General features: G+C 35.4%; 2 protein-coding genes across 2 annotated transcripts; both read right to left on the reverse strand.

Moving 5' to 3' along the window:
• Nucleotides 1-1326: 1326 nt before the first annotated feature.
• On the reverse strand, nt 1327-6862 carry LOC114267256 (ABC transporter G family member 36). Its single transcript, XM_082914802.1, has 8 exons — nt 6380-6862; nt 5384-5664; nt 5027-5259; nt 4716-4856; nt 4257-4511; nt 3999-4173; nt 3262-3892; nt 1327-3166 (listed from the first exon to the last, which is right to left on the reverse strand). The coding sequence occupies exons 1-8, from the start codon at nt 6778-6780 to the stop codon at nt 1381-1383; spliced, it is 3903 nt and encodes a 1300-aa protein (XP_082770928.1). The 5' UTR covers nt 6781-6862; the 3' UTR covers nt 1327-1380.
• Nucleotides 6863-6923: 61 nt separating this feature from the next.
• LOC145820113 (ABC transporter G family member 22-like) lies at nt 6924-14411 on the reverse strand. Its single transcript, XM_082914803.1, has 3 exons — nt 13837-14411; nt 8051-8258; nt 6924-7146 (listed from the first exon to the last, which is right to left on the reverse strand). The coding sequence occupies exons 1-3, from the start codon at nt 14332-14334 to the stop codon at nt 6989-6991; spliced, it is 864 nt and encodes a 287-aa protein (XP_082770929.1). The 5' UTR covers nt 14335-14411; the 3' UTR covers nt 6924-6988.
• Nucleotides 14412-27373: the final 12962 nt, after the last annotated feature.

The raw sequence follows: 27373 nt of genomic DNA on the forward strand, positions 1-27373 counted from the left end.
AGTCCATCCAAAAAACATTCAGACTAATTGATTACTTACATGAAATACATTTTACTATATATGTAAGGAGATTTACATGCAGACAGTACAGATGTATAATTTAAGAATAATATCTGAGTGAAATGTGAGAAAGTTAGGAATGCCGATGAGATGAAGCAATATACTTCCCTGATAGGAGCTTTGCAGGATGGACATTAACTTCTGTGTAGAAGATCATGGCAGTACCCTGAGTTTTGCAGCTTACTGGCTGCATGTTAATACTACAATGGTAAGACATTTGAGATTATTAAAATAACATAAACCATATTAAGCAATATGTTGTTGGTTCATTGTGGAAAACATGCACAAATCTTAAAAAATATCCTTTTGCAAACCAAAGATTATCTAAAATGTTACTTATCCAAAAAAGAAAAAAAAAAGAAAAAAAAAAAAAGATTACCTAAAATGTTAAGAATCCAAGAGATGCCCAAACTATACTCTCAACTCTTCAGCGGGTTTTTACAAGCATGATTTTTCTCTCTTTTTATTTAATTTATTTTTTGACACTTGTTAGGACCTACTCTAATGTAGAAAGGGAAAGGGAAAGCGGATCACCCTCTAACGCCCCACATGGTGCTGGAACTCATAACCTACACTATGGGGGTTGGAGAGCATAGCCCTGTGACACAAGGCCATGGGGACAAGCATGGTAATTAGGAGTGGTGTTCTATGTATATATCCCATTCACGATGAATTTATAATGGAAAGTTTTGTACAAGTAATACATTTCGTCACCATCTTGCATCAGTGTGAAATAGTATTCTCACACCCAAAAATATTTTTTATTTATTTTTCCCTAATGCATAAAGGAAATATTTTATTGTGGCAAATGCTATGCACCTAGAAAAGTGTCTAAAATTTGAAATGTGTGAATTAGATTCACTTTGAGTGTGACCCACACCACATCAAGTTTAAATCAACACCATACATTCAAATTTACACCATACATTCAAATTTTTGATACAATACTTTTCTGCTTGCTTTTTTCCCCCTTTTTTCTGGGTACATAGCATTTCTTAATTTATGGTGAATGAATAAGATTTTAATTAATTGTCTACATAAAAATCATAATTATTGAGACGGGCCTTTTCCACATAAAAGGTATATTTTTGTCATTGTTACAATAGAAGGAAGTGTCGGTTTGTTTTGTAAAAAAGAAGATATCAATGAAGTTCTATGAAACAGTTTCACACCAAAAAAGAATGCTAGGTTCAAGAATTATCTTATTTATATCCTTGAGCATATTAGTTCTTGGTTTTACCTTTGTCACTAAAATTTAGTTCTCACCTCTCTATTTGCTTCTGCGCTTTGCTCTATCAGTATCTTCCATCATTTCACATTCTATGCACGGGCAGTTGAATTGTGCTTCAGCACAACAAAGAAGAGAAAGGCAAGACCGGAAAACAGCAAACACATTGCAGACAAGGTGAGTATGTCCGTTTGTATCCTTGCTTGATTCAAGGCTCTAACTATTGATAATCTATCCCATACATAAGAGCCATCTGGAAGCTGTGGGCAGTCGCATTTTGATCTGCACTCTTTTGTGTCACAGTAGAAACTAATTGATGTCATTGCATTCAGGGCAAATTGGAATGGGTTGCTCCAATACATCCATCGATAGAACTTTATGTCTGATAGCAAAACAACTACCCCAGAAGTGGACACCCACAATGATGTCACAATCGACACAATAAATGCAGCAAGTGTTGGCACTGGTGCTAGAAAAGTTACCATCATCCCAAAATATGTTACGCACAACGTGAAGGTAAAGAGCACTAGCCAACACATTAGGAATTCTGAAGCTGAATCTGTTCCAATTCCTGCCATTCCATTTCCTATTCCAACCACTGCAAGTGTAGCAATTAAGAAATATGGAATTTCACCCACTGCCCATGACACTGGATAAAATATTGGAAGATACATTCCAGCCCTTTTCTCTCTGAAGTACACCAGCCTGTCAGTGCCTATCTGTGGTATGACATTGTTTGCAGAGATAACTCCTACGAGTATAACTTGCATGTATATGTAAAGTGAACGTGAAGTCACACCATATGTGTCCTTGTATTCGATCTGAAAGTACAGAGAACCCATCAGGAGGCCAATCATGACACACCCTGTAAGTCTAGCATATGTATATTGCACATTCCTCCACAAGAACCTCTGTGTTCTTAGCAGTACCAAACTCGCTTGTCGTGAATATGGAGCTGGATAAGTAGAAGATAAAGACCTTGCTGTTCTGTTCTTGGTCAGTTTCTTTATACTACCAATCTCTTTGTTGTTGATCTCATTCAAGGAGCTAGCTGTGTAGATCTCTGCAAAGTTCAGTGAAGGAGTGCCCCTAGTTTTTATGCCTAGGCCAAGAACCCCCATGACAAAACTAACTGGATTTTCTCTGATCAAATATTGAGGGACCTTTGGAATTGATGTAAAATAATCTAGCAAATCACAGCAGTTCGATCCTATTGGGCCAAAATATGCTTGGCGCCCTTCTTGTGTCAGAATGAGAGCCTGGTCGAAGAAGGACAGTGAACGAGCATTTGGATGTGTAAGAGTGGCAATAATGACACGACCAGATTCCGACACTTGATAGAGCATGTTGAGGATAGTCAAAGTTCCTATGATATCAAGGCCAGACATCGGTTCTTCAAGAAAGAGAATACTTGGGTTAGCGGCCAACTCAACTGCTATTGTCATCTTTTTGGCTATTTCAAATGTCTTTCCAGTGGCATCTCGAAGAGACCCAACAAGTTGGTTGGAATAGGGCAACAAACCGAGTTGGTTTAAGACCAACTCAACATGAATACGACGACTTGTAGCGTTGATTGCTTGGTCAAGACGAAGTGCTGCACTGAATTGAAGGGATTCACGGACAGATAGGTAAGGTTGGTGGGCATCAAGCTTCTCAACATAGCCTACTAGTCTAGAGAAGGTGGCTCCAGGTTTGACACCGTTTGCCTGAAGGTCTCCGCTCAAGCTGCCACTTAAAGGTACCCTTCCTGCCAGGCATTTGAGGAGTGTTTCCTTAGTTGATTTGGAACCGCCAAGTAAGGCTAGCATGTTTTGTGGTCTAGCATAGCCGGTGACATAGTTGAAAACTGAGACACTCCCCTTTGTTTTCTCATCATACCTGATGCATAGAAAATATTATAGTCGATGTTTCTCTGTGGTTTTGCATGAACTTTTGAAGTTAAAATGGCTTAATTACAGGATATGAATGCTCACCTTGTAAATGACAGATCCTCGAATATAAGGGTTACTGGTTCGACTGGAATTCCTAGCCCATTCCTCTCGAGATCAATTCGGAATTCTTCAATCCATTTCTCAACTCCATTTTCCTTCATTTTCCCATGAGCTGATGGTGAACTGCGTGCACTAGAATATTGGGAAGTGTTGTAATCCTTAGAATGTTCATTGTAGCTATTCATTGACTGAAATTCACTCTCTGTATCTTCTTTAAAATTGCTTAATACTGGGGTTTTTCTGAGATGGGGCAGCGATTGGCTGGTTCCTGTGAACTCTATTTTCTTCAGGCCCAATAATGCCAACAAGTTGCCAATTACTGTCCACCCCAGGAGAATGGCATAGGGAAGCCATGGTCTCTTGGTGTCTTCATAAAGCTCATAGAAGGTCAGGTAGGCTTTTCCAACTGTCATTTTTGGGTACTGATCACAAAAAGGAAGTTGGCCGAGGTAATTGGAGCACGGCTCTCTGTAGCCCTCAAACTGGAAACTGCAATATGATACGTTCGCCCAGTGAATGGGGTTGATATACATGAGCCATTTCCAGTATGTTGGTATGTTGGATGGGTAGATCACAAAGCCACTGAATAGTAGGAAGATTGAAACAAGTAGACCTGCAACAAGTGAATTGATGTGGTTAATAATTACCCAATCAGAATTGTTTTGAAGGTTTTTCAAAAATTGTGTGTGTGGAAACTGTTGTTATGGGAGCAAAAGTACCTGCCAAAGCATTCCCCACTTCTTGAATTGGAGAGACAGTACTGAGAAAGAAGAAAACAGATGAACCAAAGTATGCTACCAAGACTAAAAGAAACAGGTACTCAAAGAAAGGTGCTCCATTTCCCGTCAATGATAGACCCGATAGAAAATAAACACAGAGAGTATAAGCCAGTGCCTGCAAAAGAAAAAAAAACTTTTAGTTTGATTTTGGTGATAACTATGGCTACTTGTGCTGGGGAAAATCAAGTGGATTATTACTTCTATCAGAGTTTGTGGGAGATTGACAATGCAATGCGAAACTACGTATGAGGAAGCTCTGAAGAATCTCTGTGCCCTGTGCTTGTAGAAGATTGGCCGTTGGAGCATGTATAGGGGAAGCTGTACCAGATTTATGAGCATTATGCTCATGGTGGATACAAACCCTAGGGCACGTACCGAGTTCATTTTCTGTTGGGTATATTGACCTCCAAGTTTGTAGAACAATGTCCCTGCAAACAGGCCGAGTACAATTGCCTGCAACATTTTGAGATTCGATTCATTATTTGCAAAGATGTGGCACACTTTAATGACTATGGGAGAACCCTTTGCTCATGCTTATGTTGTAGATGTGTCTCTCTAAAACATTGTATTATATAGCCTCTAGATTGGGATGTTTGATTCATTGATTCTTGTGTTTTGCTTAATCAAGGAAAGCAGTGGACAAGTGGTAGTGCTGACCTGGAATAGCCTTAATTTCAGTATAGCTTGGAGCCTTTTGGTAATCTTGATTTGCCTGTTGACAAGAGTTTTAGTAGATTTCCACCATGTCTGAACAAAGGGCCTCTGGAATTGTTCCCATTGAGCTAGATACTCATCCTCCTTAAAATAACAAGAAAAACAAGTAACCTTTTTAGGGATTGATTAGGCAAGTCCTCCTTTCTTTTGGCACAATTACTAGTGTTTGCAATGTTATTTACATCTGAAATGAGTGTATATCTGTCCCATTTTCTGCATATTGCTTCTTTGTTGATGTGGAGAAATTAATGTACCTCATCTTTGTAGCGCTCAACTTGGAGGCGGATGTAGCCTCGTGCATTCTTCAACATAGAATATGCATGCGAGGCTTGCTCTCGCTGAACTTTCTGGAGTCCCACAGCAAGGTATTGCATTTCTTCGTTGTTCATGGATATTGCTGTGACCACGTCTCCAATCTGAACTCTTCCTGTGCTCTCTATCCCCCCAGAATGCCCTACTTTGGTAGATAGCTTAGCAACCACCAGTTCTGCAAACTCACAGATGCAGTTGTTGTAATTCTCAGCAATTGTTAAAAACCCACAGATTAGTTTCAAGAACTCAGATTGATTGACCACAATGGAATGTTTATGTTAAAAACAAGCTATTCATACCTGTCTCTTTTCTTGGTTCTACATCAACTGCAGAGTTGTACTTGGATGGTGTTTTGAGGGACAGGCCTAGCCCCGGCTCACTGTCTACCCAATATGTGAGCTTCACATCATCTCCATAAGCAATTCTTGCAATGTCTTTATAATGATCTGAAGCCTTGTAATATTCTACAAGTTCATCTATACTGAGAGTAGTTGTTAGTGGTGCCATATACTGCAAGCCATGTCCGGCAGCAATATCTTCAAGAAACTCAGCAGTCTCTGCATGTGATGGCTTCTTGTACCTGCATATTCAATCAATGTTGTGCGTTCTCCATTATTGTGGAATGTGTTATATCTATGAAGGGATGCATGTGCTTGTGAGTCAGGTTGCAAACGAACCGAACTGTTCATGAACGCCTCAAGTTTGGCTCATTTAAATCTCCTTTGAGCTCAGTTCTTTTATTAAATGAATGAGCATGATTTTGAATTTTAAGCTCGTTTAGTAATCGAGACAAGCTCGAGTAGACCCAAGCTCAACTTGATAAGGCTTGTGAACAAAAAGAATATGAGTTAATATTTATTTTTAATAATATACTAAATATATTTGTATAATTTTATTTTATTTTATTTTTTTTTTATTTTTATTTTTTTTATGTTTGGAGTTTCTCTAAATTTACGTATTTGATTGATGAAATTTATTATTAATATAAACATTCCTTTGTATTTTTTGAATAATATATTTTGTTTCTTAATATGGAAATTAATTTTAGTTTAATTTTTCCTTTTGAGCTCAAGCTCGGCTCATTTATGTAATCGAGTTGACTTGAGCTGAGCTCAAGTTTCTTAATCTCTTGTCGAGCCAAGCTCGAGCTAGATTTTTTTTAGCTTGACTTGAGCTCAAATAATTCTTATCAAACCGAGCTCGAAGAACCCAAAAGCTCAGCTCGGCTCATTTGCAACTCTACTTGTGAGCAATTATTTTTGCGTTATGCTATTATCAGTAATTATGTTACTGACCCAAGGTTGGCAAAGTAGGGAATTGCATCTTGACGAGGGCCTTGGAACAGGACATGACCATCACCGAGAAGTATGATCCTATCAAAAAGATCAAAAACTTCCTGTGAGATTTGGGTCAGTGACATGATTGCAGAAGATTGCTGAATCCTGCTAATGGTCCGTATAGTGTCCACCAAATCATATGTAGCTGCTAGATCAGACCCTGAAAACGGTTGATCATAAAGCATGACTGAGTATGTTCCTAGTGCTAACTCTGCAGTTGTGAGCTTCTGGCGATCAATGTCAGAGATTGCTTCTCCGGTGAGTTTGTGTTCTACATCCTTCAAGCTTAGGATTTCTAGCACATACTCCAAAAATGGATCTTGTCCTTCCACCAATGCATGAGCAAAGAATTTTCTCATCTGTGGAGTGAAGTTTTCTGGCCGAAGCCCTTGCGTGCAGTCCCTTGCGAACTCCAGCGTTTCTCGTACTGATAAAAATGGAAGGTGTCTGCAAGTTTTGTAGGAAATTAAAAAGGTTAGTAGAAGATTTTTAGTTTTATTGAAATGGTTATGAATCATCCAGTTGATTTGAGCAATCATTGTGTTCAAATTGAGTTGAATTTGATACTTACTTGTTTAGTTGGCCGCTAATATAAGCAATGAGTCTACTGAGACGTATTTCAGAGGCGTCTTTGTCATTGTACATCACCACACCTTGCAATTTTGAGTTCTTAGTTTCTTCTATTCTTCCTGCAAGAATTTCTAAGAGAGTGCTCTTTCCACATCCTACAAGATTTGATTAGTGAATTACTTTGGGAAGGTGTCCAAATTTGAATGAATTGCTTCAGCATCATAGACTGTCGGGTTTTGAGAATATGAGAACTACTACTACTATTATTATTATTATTTTTAACAGAAATTTCATAATGAATGATGTGGCATTTTGTGGTTCCCTCATATCAAGACAACACCCATATCATTCTGATTTGTAATTGCAAAGATGCCACTACCACATCATTCTAGATTAGCTTTATTTATAAAAGTTTTGTTTGTTAATCATTTCTCTTTTTGTTTTGCAATGTTGACTTGGGTTTTGGCAGATTGATATACTTCCTCTTGCTCTATTACTAATTATCTGAATTATTTTCTAAGAAAATTTATTAAAATGTTTCATGAATGAATGTGATGGAGGTGATAGAAATAGTGATGGTTATAAATAAACAACTAGATGTTAATCTTACATCTCTCATCATGTTGGTGAACAAATACAAATGGCTGCCACACTTCTTTTGAAAGGACTAGATTCCACCAAATGAATTGTTGAACCTTGTGGATCCCTTGAGCTAAATTTCTCTTGAAAAATAGTGAAATCAAGCACAAGTTCCAGTAATAAATTTTTTTGCTGGGTTGATATTTTTGAAATTTTTTCAGAAAACACATTCTGAAAACTCAACCAAACAGAGCTTCTTGGTCATTCAGTCATTGTTATGAAAGAATATTCTGACTCAAATTCCTTTTTCCCCAAATGAAGGGGGCATATGCATATCCTATGTTTTAATGTTTTGAATCTTTAGAGTGACATTAATGATGCCTCTGATCTTTATTGTTGTCTCATTGCTCAGTTGTTGAGATATAATAGATTATATATATATATTTTGTATCTTCATCAGGAGGAAGCTGTATCCCTTACCAGGAGGTCCTAGCAGAAGAGTTATCGATCCAGGCATGATATATCCGTCCACTCCCTTCAAGATATGCAACCAGGTTGAATTCTTTTTTTGGAGAAGAGTCTTAAAGGGCCCAACAAAACATCCCAATACTTTGTTCCCAAATGTTTCATACTCGTCTCTTGGTATATCAAACTTCCTCGAACACTTGATGCCTGAAAATCGAACAACCTGCAAAATTTCAGCAGCCTTAGTCGAAGCTGTTTAAAGGTTAGTGAGACAAGGTCGGGGAAATTATGTACTTCTCTTTGTATCTTCCATTACATGAAGATGGTATATGGTTTTGCTGGTGAAGTTTCCTGCTGGAACTATGACAGCATAAAAAGTTGGTATTGTTATTGAAAACTGTTATTTTTTTTTACATAATTCTTTCCCACAATGATATTATGGTAACAATTTTGTATTCAAGGACCATTTTGATGGGTTCTTTGTTTGAAAATAATAGGAATAAAACATCATTCAGTATTCAATTTCTGAGAATCTTTTCTGTTTATACATCATTATTCATTGTCAATCTATAATAGTCAAAAACCTACTTCTACAAGTTCATAAAAAAAAATTAAAAAGTGAACTAAAATAACTAATTTTCAAATGAGCGCAATTCCGGCAGTAAACTTCACCAGCAAACCGGATATACGATCTTCTTTATGTAAAGCTTTGAAAGGTTTTTAGTAGAGAACTCTTTTGTAGTTAACTTGATTGTTGGATGAGACCATAGAATTCAAATCCTTGACTGGTGTTGTAAAAGGGCCTGAGGCATGTTCCAGGCCCAAGCCCCACCTGGGGTCAGACCAGCCTAGGCTTAGACCTCCCTAGGTAGGGCCTTGGCTGAGGTGGTTGAAGCCCGGCCCAATTTTTGAAACAAATTGAAAATTCCTACTGTTGGGAACCGGGCTGGTCCTTAAAGGAGGTTTTAGAATTTGGCTTGGCCTGGTCCGAGATTTGGTAGAATCCTTCTTCCCAGTGAATCAGTTTGGGCCTCAAACGGAGTTTTAGAATTTAGGTTGGTGTTGACCAAGATTTGGTAGAAGCCCGCTCTTCACATTGAATCAGGTTGGGCTACGCTAGGCCAAACAAAGGGGCTTGTTTGTTTTTAGAGGTAGGTTAAATGAGATTGTTAGGGTATAGATTGTAGTGAGAAGACTAAAAAAGATTGTATTTATTTGATGAACCACCGGCTAGCAAGAATTCATGTTTGTCCTGTCATTCTATGATGAGATTAATTATATGAAATTTCATAAATACCCTTGGTGTGTTGATATATTTTAATATTAAAAATTATATTTTGTACTCTATTATTTTATGTTGATATATATTTTTTTGTATAAATATATTTGTATACTATTTTATTTTAATATTAAAATTTATTTTTATAAAATGAAGGGCAACATAGTATTTTACCTCTAATATCATGGGATTAAATATCAATATCACCTCTCTCATGGGATTGTTAATCCTCTCCTTGGAGGATTTTCATAGACTCATGGAACTCTTAATTTCATGGCCACTTTTTAAAACAAATATGAGTTTTTGAATCTCACTACCTTACTAGTCCAATCCTATCCTCCAACTCTAAAAACAAACAGGGCCTCAATGTAATGTTCCAATCTTTTCACTTGACTTTTTGATAATCCAAGATATCTCTTGCCTAACCGAGCCCAATTAAACGTGAGTTATTTCGTAAATGTTTTCACTTCACTTGAAAACACATACTAATAATAATTATTATTATACTTGGATTCTGGAATTAATAAATATTTTTGTAGAACAATCATGGCAGTTTTCAGACAAGTAAAGAGGTGATGTGATGAAAAAAAGATAAAAAGATAAAATGATAGATTATTTTGTGTATGCCAAACTATGCCAAAGTTTATGCTTGTATTTTAGGGTGTCCTGGGTTACATTGAGATTGTATTGCCTTGAATTATATTTTTGTTTTGTTTTTGCTTGTATGTTTTTTCTCTGGAGACTGCAAAGGGCAAATCTTGTCAATTTGAAGTGAGAACATAGACTTATTAAGTTTTGTATGCACATGCAGTCGAATTGCTTGAGTTGAGAAGGACATGAGGCAATAGTCAACTTCAATATATAATTGAGAGTTTTTTTGAGAAGTTAGTTAAAAATTAATTTTTTAATTTTTTCTTTAAAAACATGGGTAAAAAAAATAAAGAAGTGATACAATTTAAAATAGATTAAAAGTCAAAAAGTGACTTTTAACTCTCTGCCTATAAAAGGCCTAGTCTTTGATTTAGATAATCAGTATATGAAATTGAAATATTAAAAAAAAAAAAAAAAAAAAAGCATTTCTAGAAGATTGAGAGACCAAAATAAAATAAAAAATATAAAAACTAAGCATAAGAAACAGCCATCACTACAACAGAAGCAGACAAAAAGAGAAGCTCTGGCCAGGCAGCAACTAAAGATTCCTAAATAATCTGTAATGTCACGTCTGTGTGAAAATGACTTCATGTTTATGTCATATACGGAGTTCAGATCATCTGTTTCATTTTTTTATTTCATGTTCGCTTTACATTGATTTGTTGATTACATGACATAATAGAGGCATAAAATAAATTTATGGGTCGGCATTTTAGGTCAGGGTATTGTATGCGTGTGGATGGATTGGATTAGATGAGATTAGTATTTATGAGACTTTAGTTTTAAGAAAATTTATCTATAAATCTTATTTTGAGGAATAGTAATAATCCATCTAGTTCTAAGGATTTTTTTTTATAGACTAATTAGTACAATTGATTTTGAAAATATATATTTAATATATTATTTAGAAATTAGATTTACGGGTATACCTTTATTTCAATTATGTTTCTTTCTTATTTTTTCATTTGTGCTAAAAATGTAAGGTACACAATGTATGAGAATCAAATTTGAGATAATTTTTATATGAGAATCCTTTTTATTTGGAAAATATTTCAAAAGGAGTACAAAAATTACTTGAAATATGGGATTCTGCAAACATTTCAAAAAGATGTGGGATTCTTCAAACATTTCAAAAGGAATACAAAAATTTCTTAGTAAGTTTTGAACAAATGTATAATTTCAAACTATAACATTTCAATGTAACACTCAAACGTAACATTCTAAAAAAAATCATTAGTGTACTTTTTTCAAACGTAACACTCCAATATAACACTAATGTTGTGTTTGGTTGAAGGATTTGAAGAGAGATTTGGAAAGAGAAATAGAAAAGGTAGGTGAAATGTGAAAAAAATATATCTACATTTCACTTAGTTTCACACACCTTTTCCCTTTCCCTTTCCAAATCCCTCCCAAAATCCCCCAACCAAACACAGCGTAAGAAAAAAACTCGTTTGTGTAACATTTAACATAAAAAAAATTTCTTAGTGTACTTTTTCCAAACATAACATTCCAATATAATACTAAAAAAAACTCTTTAGTGTAATACTGTAATGTAAAACACAAAAAAATGTGAGATTTTTCAAACCATTCCAAAAGAATGTGCGATTTTTCAAATTATTCCAAAAGGGGTACAAAAATTTCTTAATAAATTTTGGATAAATATATAATTTCCAATTTAACACTCCAAAAAAAAAATGATGTGGGATTCTTCAAACCATTCCAAAAGGATGTGAGATTCCTCAAATATTTCCAAAAAGAGTATAAAAATTCCTTAATAAGTTTTGAGTAAATATATAATTTCAAACCGTGAGTGTTACATTTAGAAAAAAATAGTAAATAGTTTTTTGGTATTTTTGTGTGTGTTACATTGGAATATGTTACATTAGAGTGTTACATTTGGGATTACATTGATTGGAGCATTATGTTTGAGAAAAGTACATTAAGAAATATTTTTTTGTGTTACATTAAAGTGTTACGTTTGGAAAAAATACAATAAAGAGGTTTTTTTTTTTTTTAGGATTATGTTGTTACGTTTGGAAAAAATACACCAATAATTTTTTAGTGTGTTGTATTAGACTGTTACGTTATTTGAGTGTTACGTTTTTATTCATAATGTGAGATTTATTCTAAAATGAGGGAAAATCCGATAATGAGGATTACCCAAATATGTAATTTTACATTTTGAAAAATCCAATTTTATTCATAAAAAAATTAAATCCAAACATGTAAGTGACTACCATTTTATGTAATTTTCATTTTAACGGGACTTTTGGATTCATAAGAAAAAATAAAGGACAAAACAATTTACAATATCATATTTTGAGATTTATTAATACTTCAGCCTTAGTTTTAAGATTATCAATCTCTTTGAATATTCCATTCTATGTTCTTATTAGCTTAGGATTACGAGGAAGGATTGATAAAATCCTATCAATTTTATAATTTAATTTATTTCCTAATTTTATCGCACCCCTCTTGGAATTCAATAGTATACCATGTTCAAATGGATTATTAGGTTCCGTTTGTATTTATTGATTTGAAGTGCAAGAATTTGGCATCAATCATTCAAGAGGAAATACCAAGAAAGTAGCTTACCGTTAGATTTGATAATTTACCTAAGTATTTCAAGATTATGTTCAAGAATTTTGTCATGATGCATTTGAAATGCCTATAGTTATTTGAAATTAGGCTAAGTATTCTCCTTTTAGCTATACAAAGATACTACTACAATTCTTGGATTTGAAATACAATATTAGTCTATATTCTAATTTTCTTAATCAAATGTAAAATTCTATATTTTATTAGATCATTAATTAGATTTCAAAGTCATGCTTCCAAACAAACATAGCTGTTGTATTTTTGTGGGTCGGCACATTAGGTCATGCCCTAACTATTCAATATATAGATCCTAGAAATTGTTGACTAACCATGAGCTGCTTAATTCAACAAACTAGCTCGAAAAATGTACAGACAGAAAAAATAGCTCAAAAAGTGGCAAGAAAAGCCGTTTGATAATGTTATCAATTTCTTATTTTCTATTTATAAATAAAAATAATAATTAAAAACTTTATAAAATAAAATAAAATAAAAAAAGAAAAGAACAAAGGGACGGATTTGGTGGCTGAAAGGTCGACCAGTCGACAATGGGGGTGGCCAAAGGTGGGAAGGGAGAAAGAGTGAAAATTCTTTTGAAAACAAAGGAAACCACATATTTTGTTTTCAAAAATTTTGTAAGATTTGAACTCGATTTCACTTATATGAAAATGAATATATTACATATCAAACAAGTTTTAGTTTTCAAATTCTAAAAGTTAAAGCGAAAATAGAAAATATGTTTCAAAGTGTTAACATTGACAACCTCGGTGTAGATTTAAATTATTTGTAATAACTCATAATGAATTTATCTACATGCTTCATCTTTGATCACTTTTTTTAGTTTCGTAAAATTGTTATTACATATGATTATATAGAGGAAAGGGTAGCCCAGTTGGTTGAGACCAAGGGACTTAGGACCTAGGAGTTTGCTCCTCTCTAGGTCTCAGGTTCGAATTCCACCCCTAGCTGTGCTCCTAACAAGCCACTGCGTCTTTGCCTAGTCGATCAGCTCAGGGCCCTCGGTGCTGGCCTGGATACTCGGTCATAAAAAAAAAAAATAGAGGAAAGTTCTTACATTTTGATTGTATAAAAGCCTTTAACACATTTATACATATTATTTACAATTATCTCAACAATATATATTATGATTTTAAATAACACTATATATCAGTAGTATCAATAACACTTATATATATTGCCGTTCAAAAAAAAAAAAAAATAACACTTATATATATTGATCGTTATTAAATATCAACTGATATATGTACTCTCTTACCTGTTGAGGAATGGGAGGAGTGATTTTAGCAACATCTCGAAGATAACTGACAAAACCGTCTTTCAACAAGTACTCCATCCCTAAAAGATCCTCACTCTTCTTCCTCACTTCACCACCTTCCTTCACCTCTTCAAGCTCAATATCTCCATCATCTCTTTCTCTCCTAAATGCCCTCCCAGCTTCATCTCTCAACCCATGCCTCTTCAAGCTCTCATACATCCTCATCGCCACGTGCCTCGCCGTCTCTGGCGACGCACTCTCTATCTTCCTCATGACTTCAGGCGTTGACCTGCCGGCTAACAGTCTAGCTGGCATTGTTGTCGCCGGAGCTTGAAGTACTGGTAAAGTTATGACACTATTAGTATCATCAGTTGCAGCTGAATAGCCACCAACTGAGGATGCTCTTGGAGAGTATGTTTCTGTCATTGATATGTCTTGATCTCCTGGCCACCATCTTGAGCTTGAACATGGAGAACTCATTATTGAGTTGTTTGGCATTTTTTTGTTTTTGTTTTGCTTTGATTTGTAAAGTCTAAGATTGTTCAAGATTGATATATGTAGGAGATGATATTGGATGGGCTAGAGAGAAAGAGTTGTGGTTTACTAGTTAATATAGTGGATTATTTACACAAATAGTCCCTACTATATGTATTTTATTACTCTTTGGTTCTTAATTTTTTAATTATTTCACTTTATTCTTTAAAATATATCATTTTGTACACTTTAGTCACTAACGTGAACGTCATTTAAAATTAGAATTTTACACACAAAATAAATAAATAAATAAATAAAACAAAACATGCAATAAAACTGTAAAAGTTATGAATGAAAATACAACAATGTGCATATTTTAGAGACAAAAAAGAACCAAAACACATATTTTAGAAACTAAAATACTACAAAATATATAATTTGAGACTGTGTGTGTATTTGATTATTTTGATTTCATTGAGAATTCATATATATAATTTCAAAATTATTTCTTCTCTTATTATTAATTTTAAACGTGCTAGTTTCAAGAATTGAAGTGTAACATATGGTATTACTTTTAAAATTAAAGTGGAATAATAAAAAAAGATTGGGGACTTAAATGTAACATAATATATATTTGGAGACCATTAGTGTAATTAATCATAATATATCAGATTAATTACTAACATATAATTAATTTAGTTTAGTCTATGCTTTACAAATTATTATTATTAGAGTTAAATGAGAGAGAGAGAGAGGGAGTAAACAAGAAGAAGTAGAATCGTGAGAGGCGGTTCAGGCGCCACGTGGAGGACAGATATAGAGAGATAACAACTTGACAAGGAGACAACACATTTTCGCAGATCTGAATGAAGCTACAGTCAACATGACTGAAAGGGTTGGCTTAATGGGTATTTAGGAGTATATTTTTTTAACTCTCAGATTTAATTTTTATTAGGAGTAATTCATTTATTGGGATTACATTAGTATATTTTATTTAAAATTTGTCCGATTTACATGAAAAGATGTTTTACGTGAACATTGAGATTAGTCAAGATACATGTAAACTGTTCGAACATCCAATCATAAAAAAAAGAAAAGAAATTATTGTCAAGTTTAATGTCAAAGATGCTAACTACACTTTTACTAATTTATTATATATTTCTACATTTGTAATAATTTTTTATTTTTTTGCCAAACACTTTTTAAGTCCAAGTGGCATTACCTCCTATGAGAGGTTGGGGATCAAGCCTCCCTTTGGTGAGGCTATTAATTAACTCCCATCTATTGTACTCATCATCTGTTGTGCTGCTGAATGATTCCTCTTTTTTCATTCCATAATACTTTATTAGAAAATGATATAAAAATTCATTTTTTTTATATTTATTTTCTAAATTTAATAATGAAGGAATAATATAATTAGTTGATAATTAAAAAGATAGAAAAAGAGTATTGCCTTAAATATTTTAATTAATTGTCATATCATTGAACTTGAAAAGTGGGTTTAATTTTTAGACTTAAATAATAATGCTTTACTTTATTTGGTTTATTAGAATGAGAAAAAATAGAATGAAATAGTTATTCCTTAAGAGATGGGGTGGCTGTTGTGCGGGGGCACAACAGTCACTGTTGTGCAATTATATAGGCTCATTTTGAGACTCGTTTCAATAATCTGAATCATTCAAGTTTTAAAGTATATCGAGTACAATATACTTAAAAAAAATCAAATTGATCAAATATCTTTAATCCTTTTATTTATTTACATTTGTATTCAATTTTATATTTTAAATCACAATTGTCATTTATTTTTGTAGATGCAAATGTAATTAAATGAAATGGTTAACAATGCTCGATTAACTTGATTTTTTATACGTATATTTTACTCAATATACTTTAAAATGTGAATAGTTTAGATCATCAAAAAAGGCCCCAAAACGGGTCATATAGCTGCACAACAATGGCTGTTATGCCCCTCATACAACAGCCACCCCATTTCTGATTTCGTAAGATTTCTTATAGAATGACTATTCCTTTAAAATGATGAAAGATGGTTCCAATTGTAATACATTTGTTATTATATTTTTAGTATAACCAGATATGAAAATGAATATTTTGATAGGATAATTATTACATTCCACTACCAAACACTATTTAAAAATTGATTTCAAAATTGATATTTTTAATAATAAAAGACGTATAAAAAGTTAAAAAAAAGTACCTTTTGATTTAATTTTTTTTGGGTTGCTAAAACTTGAAGCTCTCGGAAAAATCTAATATACACTTCGTTGAAAAATATGCATCATATGTATTTTTAGTTATGTCATTTTTTTTTTAGTTATGATTAATTTTTTTTTAATTATAATATTATTTTAGTTATGATTCATGTGTGTTTAGTTATGACAATTTTTTTTATAACTTAAAAAATATGAATTATTCCATTTTCTTCTTTAATTATAAAGTACATATAATACACACTATTTAAAAAATGTATACCATAGTGTTTCCCTGCTCAAACACCCCTAATGTTGTGTTTAGTTTGGGGATTTGGGGAGACATTTGGAAAGAAAAATGAAAAAGGTAAGTGAAATGTGAATAAAACATGTTTATATTTTACCTAGTTTCACACACTTTTTTCCTTTTTTTTTTTCAAGTCTCTCTCCAAATCCCTTCAACCAAACACAGCATAAATATACATTTGTATTGTTGGTCCTCATTAAATATATTTTTGTTTTTTTGTTTTTGTTTTTACAAGTTAAGGTTCGACATTCATTGTACACATCCATCCTATGCACTTTGCATTTTAAAGTAAATAAATAGAAAGCGGATAAAGAAAACATGAGAAATACGCAGAGAAGACGTGGACCGAGTACAGTAGTTTGGTGATTAGGCCTGCTTTCTCACGGTGTTGAGCCAGTCAGACTCAGAGAGAGCAAGTGTGAACTGAATGCGTACGCATGATAACAAACAGTGATTTACCCAAAGAGATATTCTTTGCTAGCTTAATTAATTAATTCAGACCTGGTTAACATTGATTAGCAAGACATGTTGTTTTCCAATTCGGTCACCTATATAGACCGTTTGCCATGGTTTTAAGTAATAGTATCAGACTTTGTATCAATTAATTTAGTAAATATTATAGCAGTTAATATCGAACAATATTACTTATGAATTGATGAATAACGTATTAGAAGTCTAAAATCTCAATAAGATTTGTAATTTCTGACGGAGTCAATAAACTAAATTAGAATGAACACTTATTAATTACAATTTTAATTTTTTTTCTATAACCAACAATAAAAAGATAATAATAATTTTTGAATTAATATTAAATACAAATTTTGAATAAATTATTACAAAAGTATTTCATATAAAATCTTACAATTAACTTTGAGTAAAATAAAAAAGAAAGTATTATGTGTAACTAGTGTATCATGAACAATGTAAAAAATTATATATTTAAGTCGTAAAATAAATTATATAATGGTAAGATAAACAATTTTTTACTAAATTTGAGTAAAAATTTCATATAATAGTGATATCACGTCATTATTAACATATTGTATCACCAACCAATAGTAAAGCAACATATGAAGGGTGAACTCCACATGCAAATATAACTAACACTCTAGTAATTTTTACATATACTTGTGTAGACACCCCATTTTTGACCGACCTTAAGACTTAGACGTCACTGATTGAGCGCTCGGTGATATTGCATATTGTGCTCGTTCAGAAGTTTCAGAGTCCCGGCTGCAAGCCTTGCCTCCGGACTTCCGGACTCTTTCGTGCCTTGCCTCGGTTTGCGAACCAGGCTCTGTTTTCTCTGTTTTCTCTTTCCAAAGGGAGGGAGAGGTCTCGTAGATCATCTCTCAGTGGCCGTAGGTTACGTTTCATGGTTGTAGGCCATTTTTCCCGTTTGGAGCCCGGTTTCCGATTTTTCGGAGCCGACGACCGTGTGCCTCGGTTCGGGACCGCCTAACCGCCTCCATTTGCCCCGGTTTTTGGTATATACCTTATTTCCTCCCTCTTGAGGAACACTGTGGCCCGAGAGACCAACTTCGTGGTCGAATGCCACCTCCGGTGCTTAACAGCCCATTTTCGGGCGCCGGGCCGCGCGTTTCGGTCCCCGAACCTCCGTTTTGCATCCGTTTTGGTTCATTTTTGGTGGAGGCCTTATTTCCATTGTTAGGAAGCTTGTAGGAGGGTGGGAGGCCAGCAATTGTTCTGAAAAGCCAGCTTTATTTCTTCATCGCTCTCCGTCGCCCGTTTTTCTCACTAAAAAGTTAATGTTGACCACCCCGGGGCCACTTTCTTTAGCCCTAAACCCCATATTTGTTATACACACCTAGGAGGCCACCAATATGTATAGGCCGGCCAGTAATTGTCCTTGACCCTTTTGAACCCCTCTAAAAAGTTGGCTTTTCTCTCTCCTGGTTCACATTTTCTGGGTTTTGACCACATAGTTGTGTTGTGCACACATGGGAGGCCACCTTTTTGAGGTGGCCGGCCAGCAATCTTCATTGACCCTTTTGACCCTTGGCCGGCCGGCCATAAGGGGTGGCCGGCCGGCCACCTAAACTTTTTTTACCTGGCCGGCCATTTTTCTCTCTCCTGGTACATTACAGCTGTGCCAGCTGTTTTGCACAAAACCCCTGCCCGAGGGTCTGCCCTTTTGGGGGGGAAATTTGAATTCATTTTCCCCCCCTTTTCCTCCACTCCTCCCTCTATAAAACCAGACCCCCCAGCTCCATTTTTGAGGGTTACAAATTCTTGTTTAGAGCCTTGCTTACATCTCTCCCTCTCCCTCTCTTCCAAGCCTCAAAACCCTAAAAGCCTTGCACCATTTACACACCAACCCATAGCTCCACACATCCACACTCCATTCCAGCCTTTTGAAGCTGATTTTCAGAGGCTAGGAGCTCCTTTTCTTGGTCCAAAGGCTGCTGGTTCATTGCTCTTCAAGGGTAAGCACACTTTTCCCTTAAACTAGTCTTTTCTTGCTTCATTTATAAGCCTTGCTTGCAAGCATTTTTGGGCTCCGACCCGAACTGTAAATAGTCATATTTTGTGCTCATCTCCATGTTTGATTAAGGGTCTTTCTTTATTTGAGGTCTCCTCCTCACCCTTTGTGTTTAAACTCTCTTTTAGGCCTATTTTTGCATGATATTTTAGGCTTATTTGTGAGCTGTTTCGGACTTGGTCATAAACTGTGAAATGTCTTTTTTTGAGCCCCTCTTCAACTTTGTTGAAGGGATCTCCTCTGTTTGAGGCCAGCAGATATCACTTGTCTCTTTATCCCTCTTTTAGGCCTTTTTCTTGCATGATATTTTAGGCCTACTTGTGATTATTTTTGAAGCTTGAAATAAACTGTAAAGTGACCTTTTTTGAGCCCCTATTCAACTTTGTTGAAGGGCTCCTCAATGTTTGAGGCCAGCTGCTGTCCCTTGTCTCTATTCTCTCTTTTAGGGCCATTTTTGCATGATAGATTAGCCCTACTTGTGTTTGTTTTTGAGAGTTGTCATAAACTGAAAAATATCTTGTTTTAATCTCATCTTCAAGTTTGTTTAAGGTTCAATTTTTTTTTGAGGTCATATGCTTCCTTGTATGCTTGATTGTCTCCTATTTTGAGCCTTACACCTAAGCCCTTGTTGCATGCTTTGTTTGGCCTTCTAGCCATTGAAATCTAGTGGATTTTCAGTGGCTAAGACACTGTTTTGAGCTTCCAAATCAGAGGGGGGTGACCCCCTCTCACCTTGACTTGTTTGGTGGTCATTTTGGCCTTCCAAAGAGACCCTATCTTGCATGCTTCGAAGTCACTTTCCAGGGTCAATTTGGTGAGTTTTGGGACTACCATATTTGATTTTCATAGTTGTTTATGCCATGCCAAATGTCTATCTTGCATGTGCTTAATGACTCCTTGCATGGCCCTCTAAAGTAACTCATCATTTTTGCATGCCACGGTTGAATATCAGTAGTTATTTAGGCCTATTTTCACATGTTTTATTCACTGATTTTTGCTGGTTTGGTGAGATTCCATGTGCATCCTATACTTTCCATGTAAACCATGTTTGCTAGTCAAAATTGCATGCTATTTTAGTCCATCTTGCTAGCATCTTTTGGCCATGCTTCGAACTAAGAAAGTTCATGTTTTGGGACTGCCTTGACTCTGTCTTCATACTTCATGATCAAATAATGCATGCTTTGTATAGCTATAGGTCATTGTGTATGCCTAGTTTTGAGTTTCGGGGTTCATCTCGTGCATCGGGTGCCATATTACCATGTTTCGGGGCTGTTTAGCATCATATTTTAGTGCTGGAATTTGTATGTTTGTATGACATATTTTGTGCCTTGCCATGCTTTGTTAGAGTGGCATTTGTGCCTTAGGATCGGTCCTCGGTTTGCGTGCATGTGTGCACGCATCTCGAGTGTCTCATTTTTCATCTTATGGCTACTGATGTGAGTGTGGCTGAGGTCCACTCATGTTAGTGTAAGTCCATTATGCATTGCATATGCCATTTCATTTCATAGCATTGTGTATACTAGGTTGTATGTTAGAGCATTGTGTATGCCTCGTTATATCGTGCATTGTGTATGCCATTTCATAGCATTGTGTACGCTAGGTTGCATGTTAGGGTTGCATTCATGCATATCATGCATATTGCATTGTGCTTGGGATAGGAGCTAGCCCAAGCACGGGAAACGAGGGACGTTTCGTACTCCGAGTGACGGAACGTGTCTTAATTCCCGGTCGCCGACACTCCGGATTATCCATGATGGAGTCTAGGCCTTGTCGTGTCCATATGTGCATTCATTTCATATTGAGTCATGCAAATCGACTCCTCGGCCATCATGCATCGAGATGCGTGATTGGTGGCACGAGGATCGAGGACTACACTCCCTGAAGAGTAGTCATTCATACATATGTGAAAATACTTTGCCATGCCCCTTTGTTGCTCTCTGTTACAGCAAATCAGAAATCAGCAGCCTTCCGGAGCTTGGCACGCATTCCAAGAAAAATTACAAACAGAGGCAAACCGGGGCATCGCAAGGGATTTCCGCACAAGGCAAATTCAAGCATGCATCATTCATCATCCGGAACAGAGCTGAGGCGGTCCACGGATTTACGTGCAATTTATTGCTTCCCTAGATTAATGTGTTAATTAATTAGGATTTTGTATTTATTCGGGACTGTATTATTTATTCATTTGGGATTGTATTATTCTTTCGGACCCTCTGCGTGAGGGCACAACTGTAATAAGTGTGCGTGCGTGTGATGTATGTTTTCCAATCCCACGTCTTTCTCCCTTTTATTTACCCGCTTATGATGGTTAGATTAGGGCATGTTTCAATTAGCATACAGTATGATAGCATGTTTGCATTCATTCATCTGTCTTGCATGCACCGGGCTCGGCGCATCGTACTAACTGCATTTGTATCTCAATTCCAAGTTGAAAACATGTTAGTTGTAGCATTTCACATGCCATCTTTAGAATAGCCGAGCCTATCTTAGTTGCATTTTGCATGTGTTACATTAGGCATTTCTGTATAATTAGGATCATGCATGGATTTCTAACATAGCTTTTGTTTTGGCTTGGAGTACTCGGTAAGTGTTTATGCTTTAGCACCTTGCATGTGTGTGAGTGACTGCCATGATAGCATGCTTACCATGAGGCTATATGCTTATGTGATATAACTGCCTGAATGCCTGCGGGTGAAGGTTGGATTATTTGAATTGGAATGAATGCATTGACTGTGAGTTTTAAGCCCACTAGATAATGGCAAAATCATGTTTTTCTAAGCCCACCCGAGGGTGGCAAATCCACGTCTTAGCCTACTTGCGGGTAGCACCATCGAACCACTTTCAAAAATAAACATAAAATGTTTTGTTCCAATTCAGACGATCCAGTCTATACTTGTATGATGTGCGCATCACATAGTAAATCTAGGCTAATAACCGGAATAAGAACGCATAAGTTTTCAAAACTAGATATCATGGTTAGTAGAGGCCGATCTTTGATCGGGCGAGCGGGGGTGCTCACGAGGTGACCTTCCCCAATCGTACCCAAGTTCCCGAGCCGAGGCAACTTTGGTGATGACGGACACGTGGCCTTAGGCAAGCGAGTCAGGGTTTCCTAAATTTCCCCAAAATAAAACATTTAGGTGACGACTCTGTATCTGGCAAAGCAGTCCATATTTGGCACTTCTTTCAAAATCTGTTTTCTCAAAACGATTTGCCGGATTTGGACTCTTTGGTTCAGATTTAGAACCGTGACAATTTGAGAGTCCGAACATGTAGTGAGCCCAATATGAACAGAATGGGACTCATCCTCCCGGGGCGTTTAGGGACGTCTACAACTTGCATATCAATAATGATGGATATTACATTTATATTGAGATTTTTTAACAAAATTTTCATACATAAAAATATAATTTGTTGTAGTCACTTCATTTTTAATAAAATAATCACTATTGTTTTTATAAATTTAAAAATGCCGTTAACATTTTATTCTAAATATTATTTTTGTTTAAAATTTTATTTATATACATATGTAAACAAAAAAAAAAGGAAAAAAAAATCTGGGGAGGCATGTGATCCCTAGGAGTGTAAAAATAGCCCATGACCCGAAGCCCGCCTGCGGCTCGGGGTGGGCCCGGGCCCGAGCCCATCCTGAGCCCTTGAGCTTGGGCCTGAGCCATCATTTTGAAGCCCAACCCGGTCCATCGGCCTGCTTAAGGCCTAACCCGAGATCTAGTGTATTTTTTAGTGAAAAATAATAAAATTTTGGTAGAAAAAATTAAAAAAACAAAAAAAATTGGCCAGGCTCGCCCATGCCCGGCCCAAGCCTGAGGCCAGGCCCAGGCCCATCGAGTCAGCCCACCGGCCCGCCCAAGGCCCAAATACCCCTAGGCCTGGGCCTAATGTTTTGGCCTGTGGCCCGGCTCGAATTATGGCCGGAGCCCGCGAGGCTCGACATAGGCAGTGCCATTTACACCCTTAGTGACCCCTGGTCACTATGTGGCTTCGCCTTTGTACGTAATGATTGATAGTTAAGATCTTAGTATTTATAGATCTAATTAATCCGATTTTAGAGTAAACTAAAAACTAAACCAGTCCTACTGTTGAAAAAAAAATAAATGAAATGATAATTGTAAACAACTATTGAGCCTATATAATTGGACCAAAACCAAACTATGAAAACCGATTTGGTTTTGTTTGGTTCTATGGTAGGATAGTGTGGCAGTAATGCTAGTGTGGCGTTGGCAAGATGATGATGGTGGAGATGGTAAGGGATGGTATGGTAGTAGCAATAGGGCGTTGTCAGTGGTGGTGATAATAGCGGCAATGGTGGTAGCAATGGCATTAGTAGTGGCAGTGATAATTCTAGTAGCGTTGATAAGATTGTAGTTTAACAAATGATTTTCGCATCCTTTAAAAAAAAAAAATTGATCAAATAAGCAAATTTTCTATTGATAAAAAATGTTTTTTTTGGGGTTAACTTTTGATTTTCTGTTAATCATGTAATTTAATTTTGATGATGTCTAAAATATTATGAGATAAATTATGATTTTTCAATATACATATTTTACGTTATTTGACGCAAAATATTTACTGTGGATGTTTGAAATTCGTGAGAGTTACTGTGCATAAATCCGCGTGTCACTATTCACTATTCATGTTTTGGAAAAATCCATTTATTACTATTTACTTCTTTCAACAAATTTGATATACATACATGGGATGGTGGGTAATTTTTATGTATCTAAAATCTCTACAATAGCTACAAAGATTTTAAATGGGGTATATATTTTTAGATCGAACATAAATATTATTTAAAGAAATTTTACTATGCATTTTTTAATATTTTAATGGAACAGATACCATGCAAGTCACTGTGTACTGATTGGATTAGTAAGGTTTTGAAGGAAAAAAAAGTCGGTTACTATGCGAACACTATTTATCGAAAGCAACCTTTGATCATTAATTTTGAAACCTCCACCTACATTTTTTGAGAAAAAAGAAAAGACGTGTGCATGTGTCTATGTGATTCAACGAAAGACGTGTGCATGTGTCGACGTGATTCAACAGATGCCTTGTGATAGAGCGGCTACTCCTCCAACGGATATATGTTCAATGGATATATTTTCTATTATATATAGAAGTGTTTTGGTGTGAGAAAAATAAGAGTGAAAAAGAGAAATATCTGTTATATTGAAATATTCTAAAATATTGTATTATGCTTTATTGAGTTATTTTCTGTGTGAAAATTTGTTGAGAATTTGAGCAAAATTGTAAAAAGATTTTCTATCATGTATTCATATTATTCTTGTAAAAAGATAGAATTTTTGTGAGTGATTTTTTGGAATAAAATCACTTGGGTTAGGTGTAATCAGGCACCAGATTCAAAATTAGTTGAGATATGTTTGTGAGTGATTTTTGAGATAAAATTACTTAGTTATGTGTGATTAGGTACCGGATTCTAAACTAGTTTGAGTGATCAGGATTGTAAAGGTTCACTAGTACTCGTAAAACTAATGGTGTAATTACTATTTGAAGAATAGTGAAGAAATTTTCGATGAGGATACTTGGGGAGTGGATGTAGCGTGACAACCGCCTCCTTAATTAAGTAGATTAATGAAGTTATTTATGTGATTAGTGTTAATCATGTGCTTATGTGCTAATTGTGAATTACGTGCCATGTGTTTTATGCATTAACTTGATTTGTATTGTAGTGTTATTGTGAACAGATATGTGAAGAGATGAAATAAACCTGTCTGATTCGCTAATTTTAACAAGGTAGAATTAAATTTGGAGATAGGCACTATAAGAAAAACACTTTTAGCGACCACCTAATTTTTTTGGTCGCAAATAGTCCACTTTTTGCGACTAAAATCTAACTTTTGGCGACCACAATTTTTTGGTCCCGAAAAATCACCTTTGAGCGACCAAAAAAAAAGTTGGTCGCTGAAAGTATACCTTTAGCGACCAGAAAAAAAGTTGGTCGCTTAAAGTATACCTATTGGCGACCAAAGGCTTTTTTGGTCGTTGAAAGTATACCCTTTAATGACCAGAAAAAAGTTGGTCGCTGAAAGTGTACCTATTTGCGACCAAAGGCTTTTTTGGTCGCAGAAGATTACCCTTTGGCGACTAAAAACAAAAGTTGGCGGCAGAAAGTTATGGCGGGATAAATTTAAAAAAAAAACGGATACTACTGTAATTACATGCTATTTTTCTATTTAGGTATTAAAAGTTTTATAAAATAATATATAACGCAATTTTTATGAGTTATATATTTTCTCTTCCAAATATGAACAAGAAACATGTTATTGGCAGAGTAGATTGGGTGCTTGGTGACTCCTTGGTCAGGAGTTCAAGTCCCAGGCAATGTAAAAGAATTATTTATTTTGGGTCAAGGCGCTGACTTTTAGCGACCAACTTATCTTCGGTCGCTAAAAGTTTCCTTTTGGCTAATATGAATTGGACTTTCCGCGACAAAAAAATTGGTCGCCAATGGTCACTTTTATTGGTCACTAAAAGTTCCCTTTTGACTAATATGAATTGAACTTTCCGCGACCAAAAAAATTGGTCGCTAATGGTCACTTTTTAGCGACCAAAGGCTTTTTTGGTCGCAGAAAACTATTTGTCACGAGGCTTTAGCGACCAAATATGTTAGTCGCAAAAAGTGTTTTTTCTTGTAGTGAGGCGATTAGAGCCTAATTCACATTAATAAAATTAAAATTAGTTTGATTTAAGTCATAAATGTTGAGGATTAATTTAATTTGAGTGAATTTGATTTAAAGTAGTTAATATGATTTATTAGCCCATTTAACTAAGCCTAATGTATGTATAATTAAAGACTTAGTGTATTACTCATCAAACTGAAGAAGAGAGTCAAGAAAGAGTTGTAGTGGTCATTATAAAGAAAACTTGAGAAAGGTGCCTAGAGAGAGTTCAACAAGGAGAAAGAAAGAGTAGGTGAAGAACATTGAAGCTAAGGGCCAATATTCATAATTAACTAATTAAGGTGAGAATTCTCCACCAAATTTCATGAAATTGAGATACTATACTCATGACCCTTTAGGTGTTGAGTTGAACAAGGATGAAATTCATGTTTAATTAGAGATTTGTTCATGATATTGAGAGCTTAGGACATGCATGTCTTAATATGGAGGAATTGAATGGATTAGCTCCTAAATTCAACGTGCATGCATAATTCCATGACAATTTGTTCTTGTACATTGCACTTCATGTATGAGTCTTCAAATTGAAAGGATATTTTATGAGATTTGAAGTTTTAAAAGTTCAAACTTGTATATCCATGTCTACACTTTTCATTCCAAAAGTTTAATTGCTTTACATTGGAAAACTTGAGTTGAATTAAAGTCATGACTTGTGTTTGATGTTAGAATTTGTGAGGCAAGGTTATTTTCATGGGTTTTGAGTTGAATTGCATGAAAATGAGGTTAGCATTTGAATAGAGGAAGGTCCAAAAACAATAGCCATTTTCAGGTTCCAAATTTTCTAGAACTGCACATGTGGTTTGGAGCCCCGCATGTACGGAAAAACGGGGCAGTGGTGTGGTGTATTCTACTTAAATTGCACCCAAGATTTTAAAAAGCGGCCACAACCGTTACGTAACTGTGGTGTATTCTACTTAAATTGCACCCAAGGTTTTAAAAAGCGGCCACAACCGTTACGTAACGCCGTTACGTAACGGTTGTGGTAGTTACCACCACTCGTTACAGTCGCTTTTGCAGTGTGATTGAGATTCACAGGCGTGTTGGCTGTAACGGCTGCTATAGCGGTCGTAACGGCCGTAACAGCCTGTTACGCATCGTTACATAACGGTTTTGAATTGCTTCTTTCGAAAAAATACAAAAAAAAAAAATGAAAATGGGGGAAGAGAAATAGAGAGAGAAGAGAGAAGATGGAGGAACAAGAGATAGAGAGAGAGAAGAGGGAAGATGAAGAACATGTTATTGATTTGTTGAAGCTGTAAGACCTATGTTATTCTATTCAGCTACTATCACTTAACCATTTTGGTTGTGTGTGTCTATCTATATATTG

This window comes from Camellia sinensis, chromosome 2 (assembly GCF_055761805.1).
Source record: "Camellia sinensis isolate YWXY chromosome 2, ASM5576180v1, whole genome shotgun sequence".
NCBI classification, from domain to species: domain Eukaryota; kingdom Viridiplantae; phylum Streptophyta; class Magnoliopsida; order Ericales; family Theaceae; genus Camellia; species Camellia sinensis.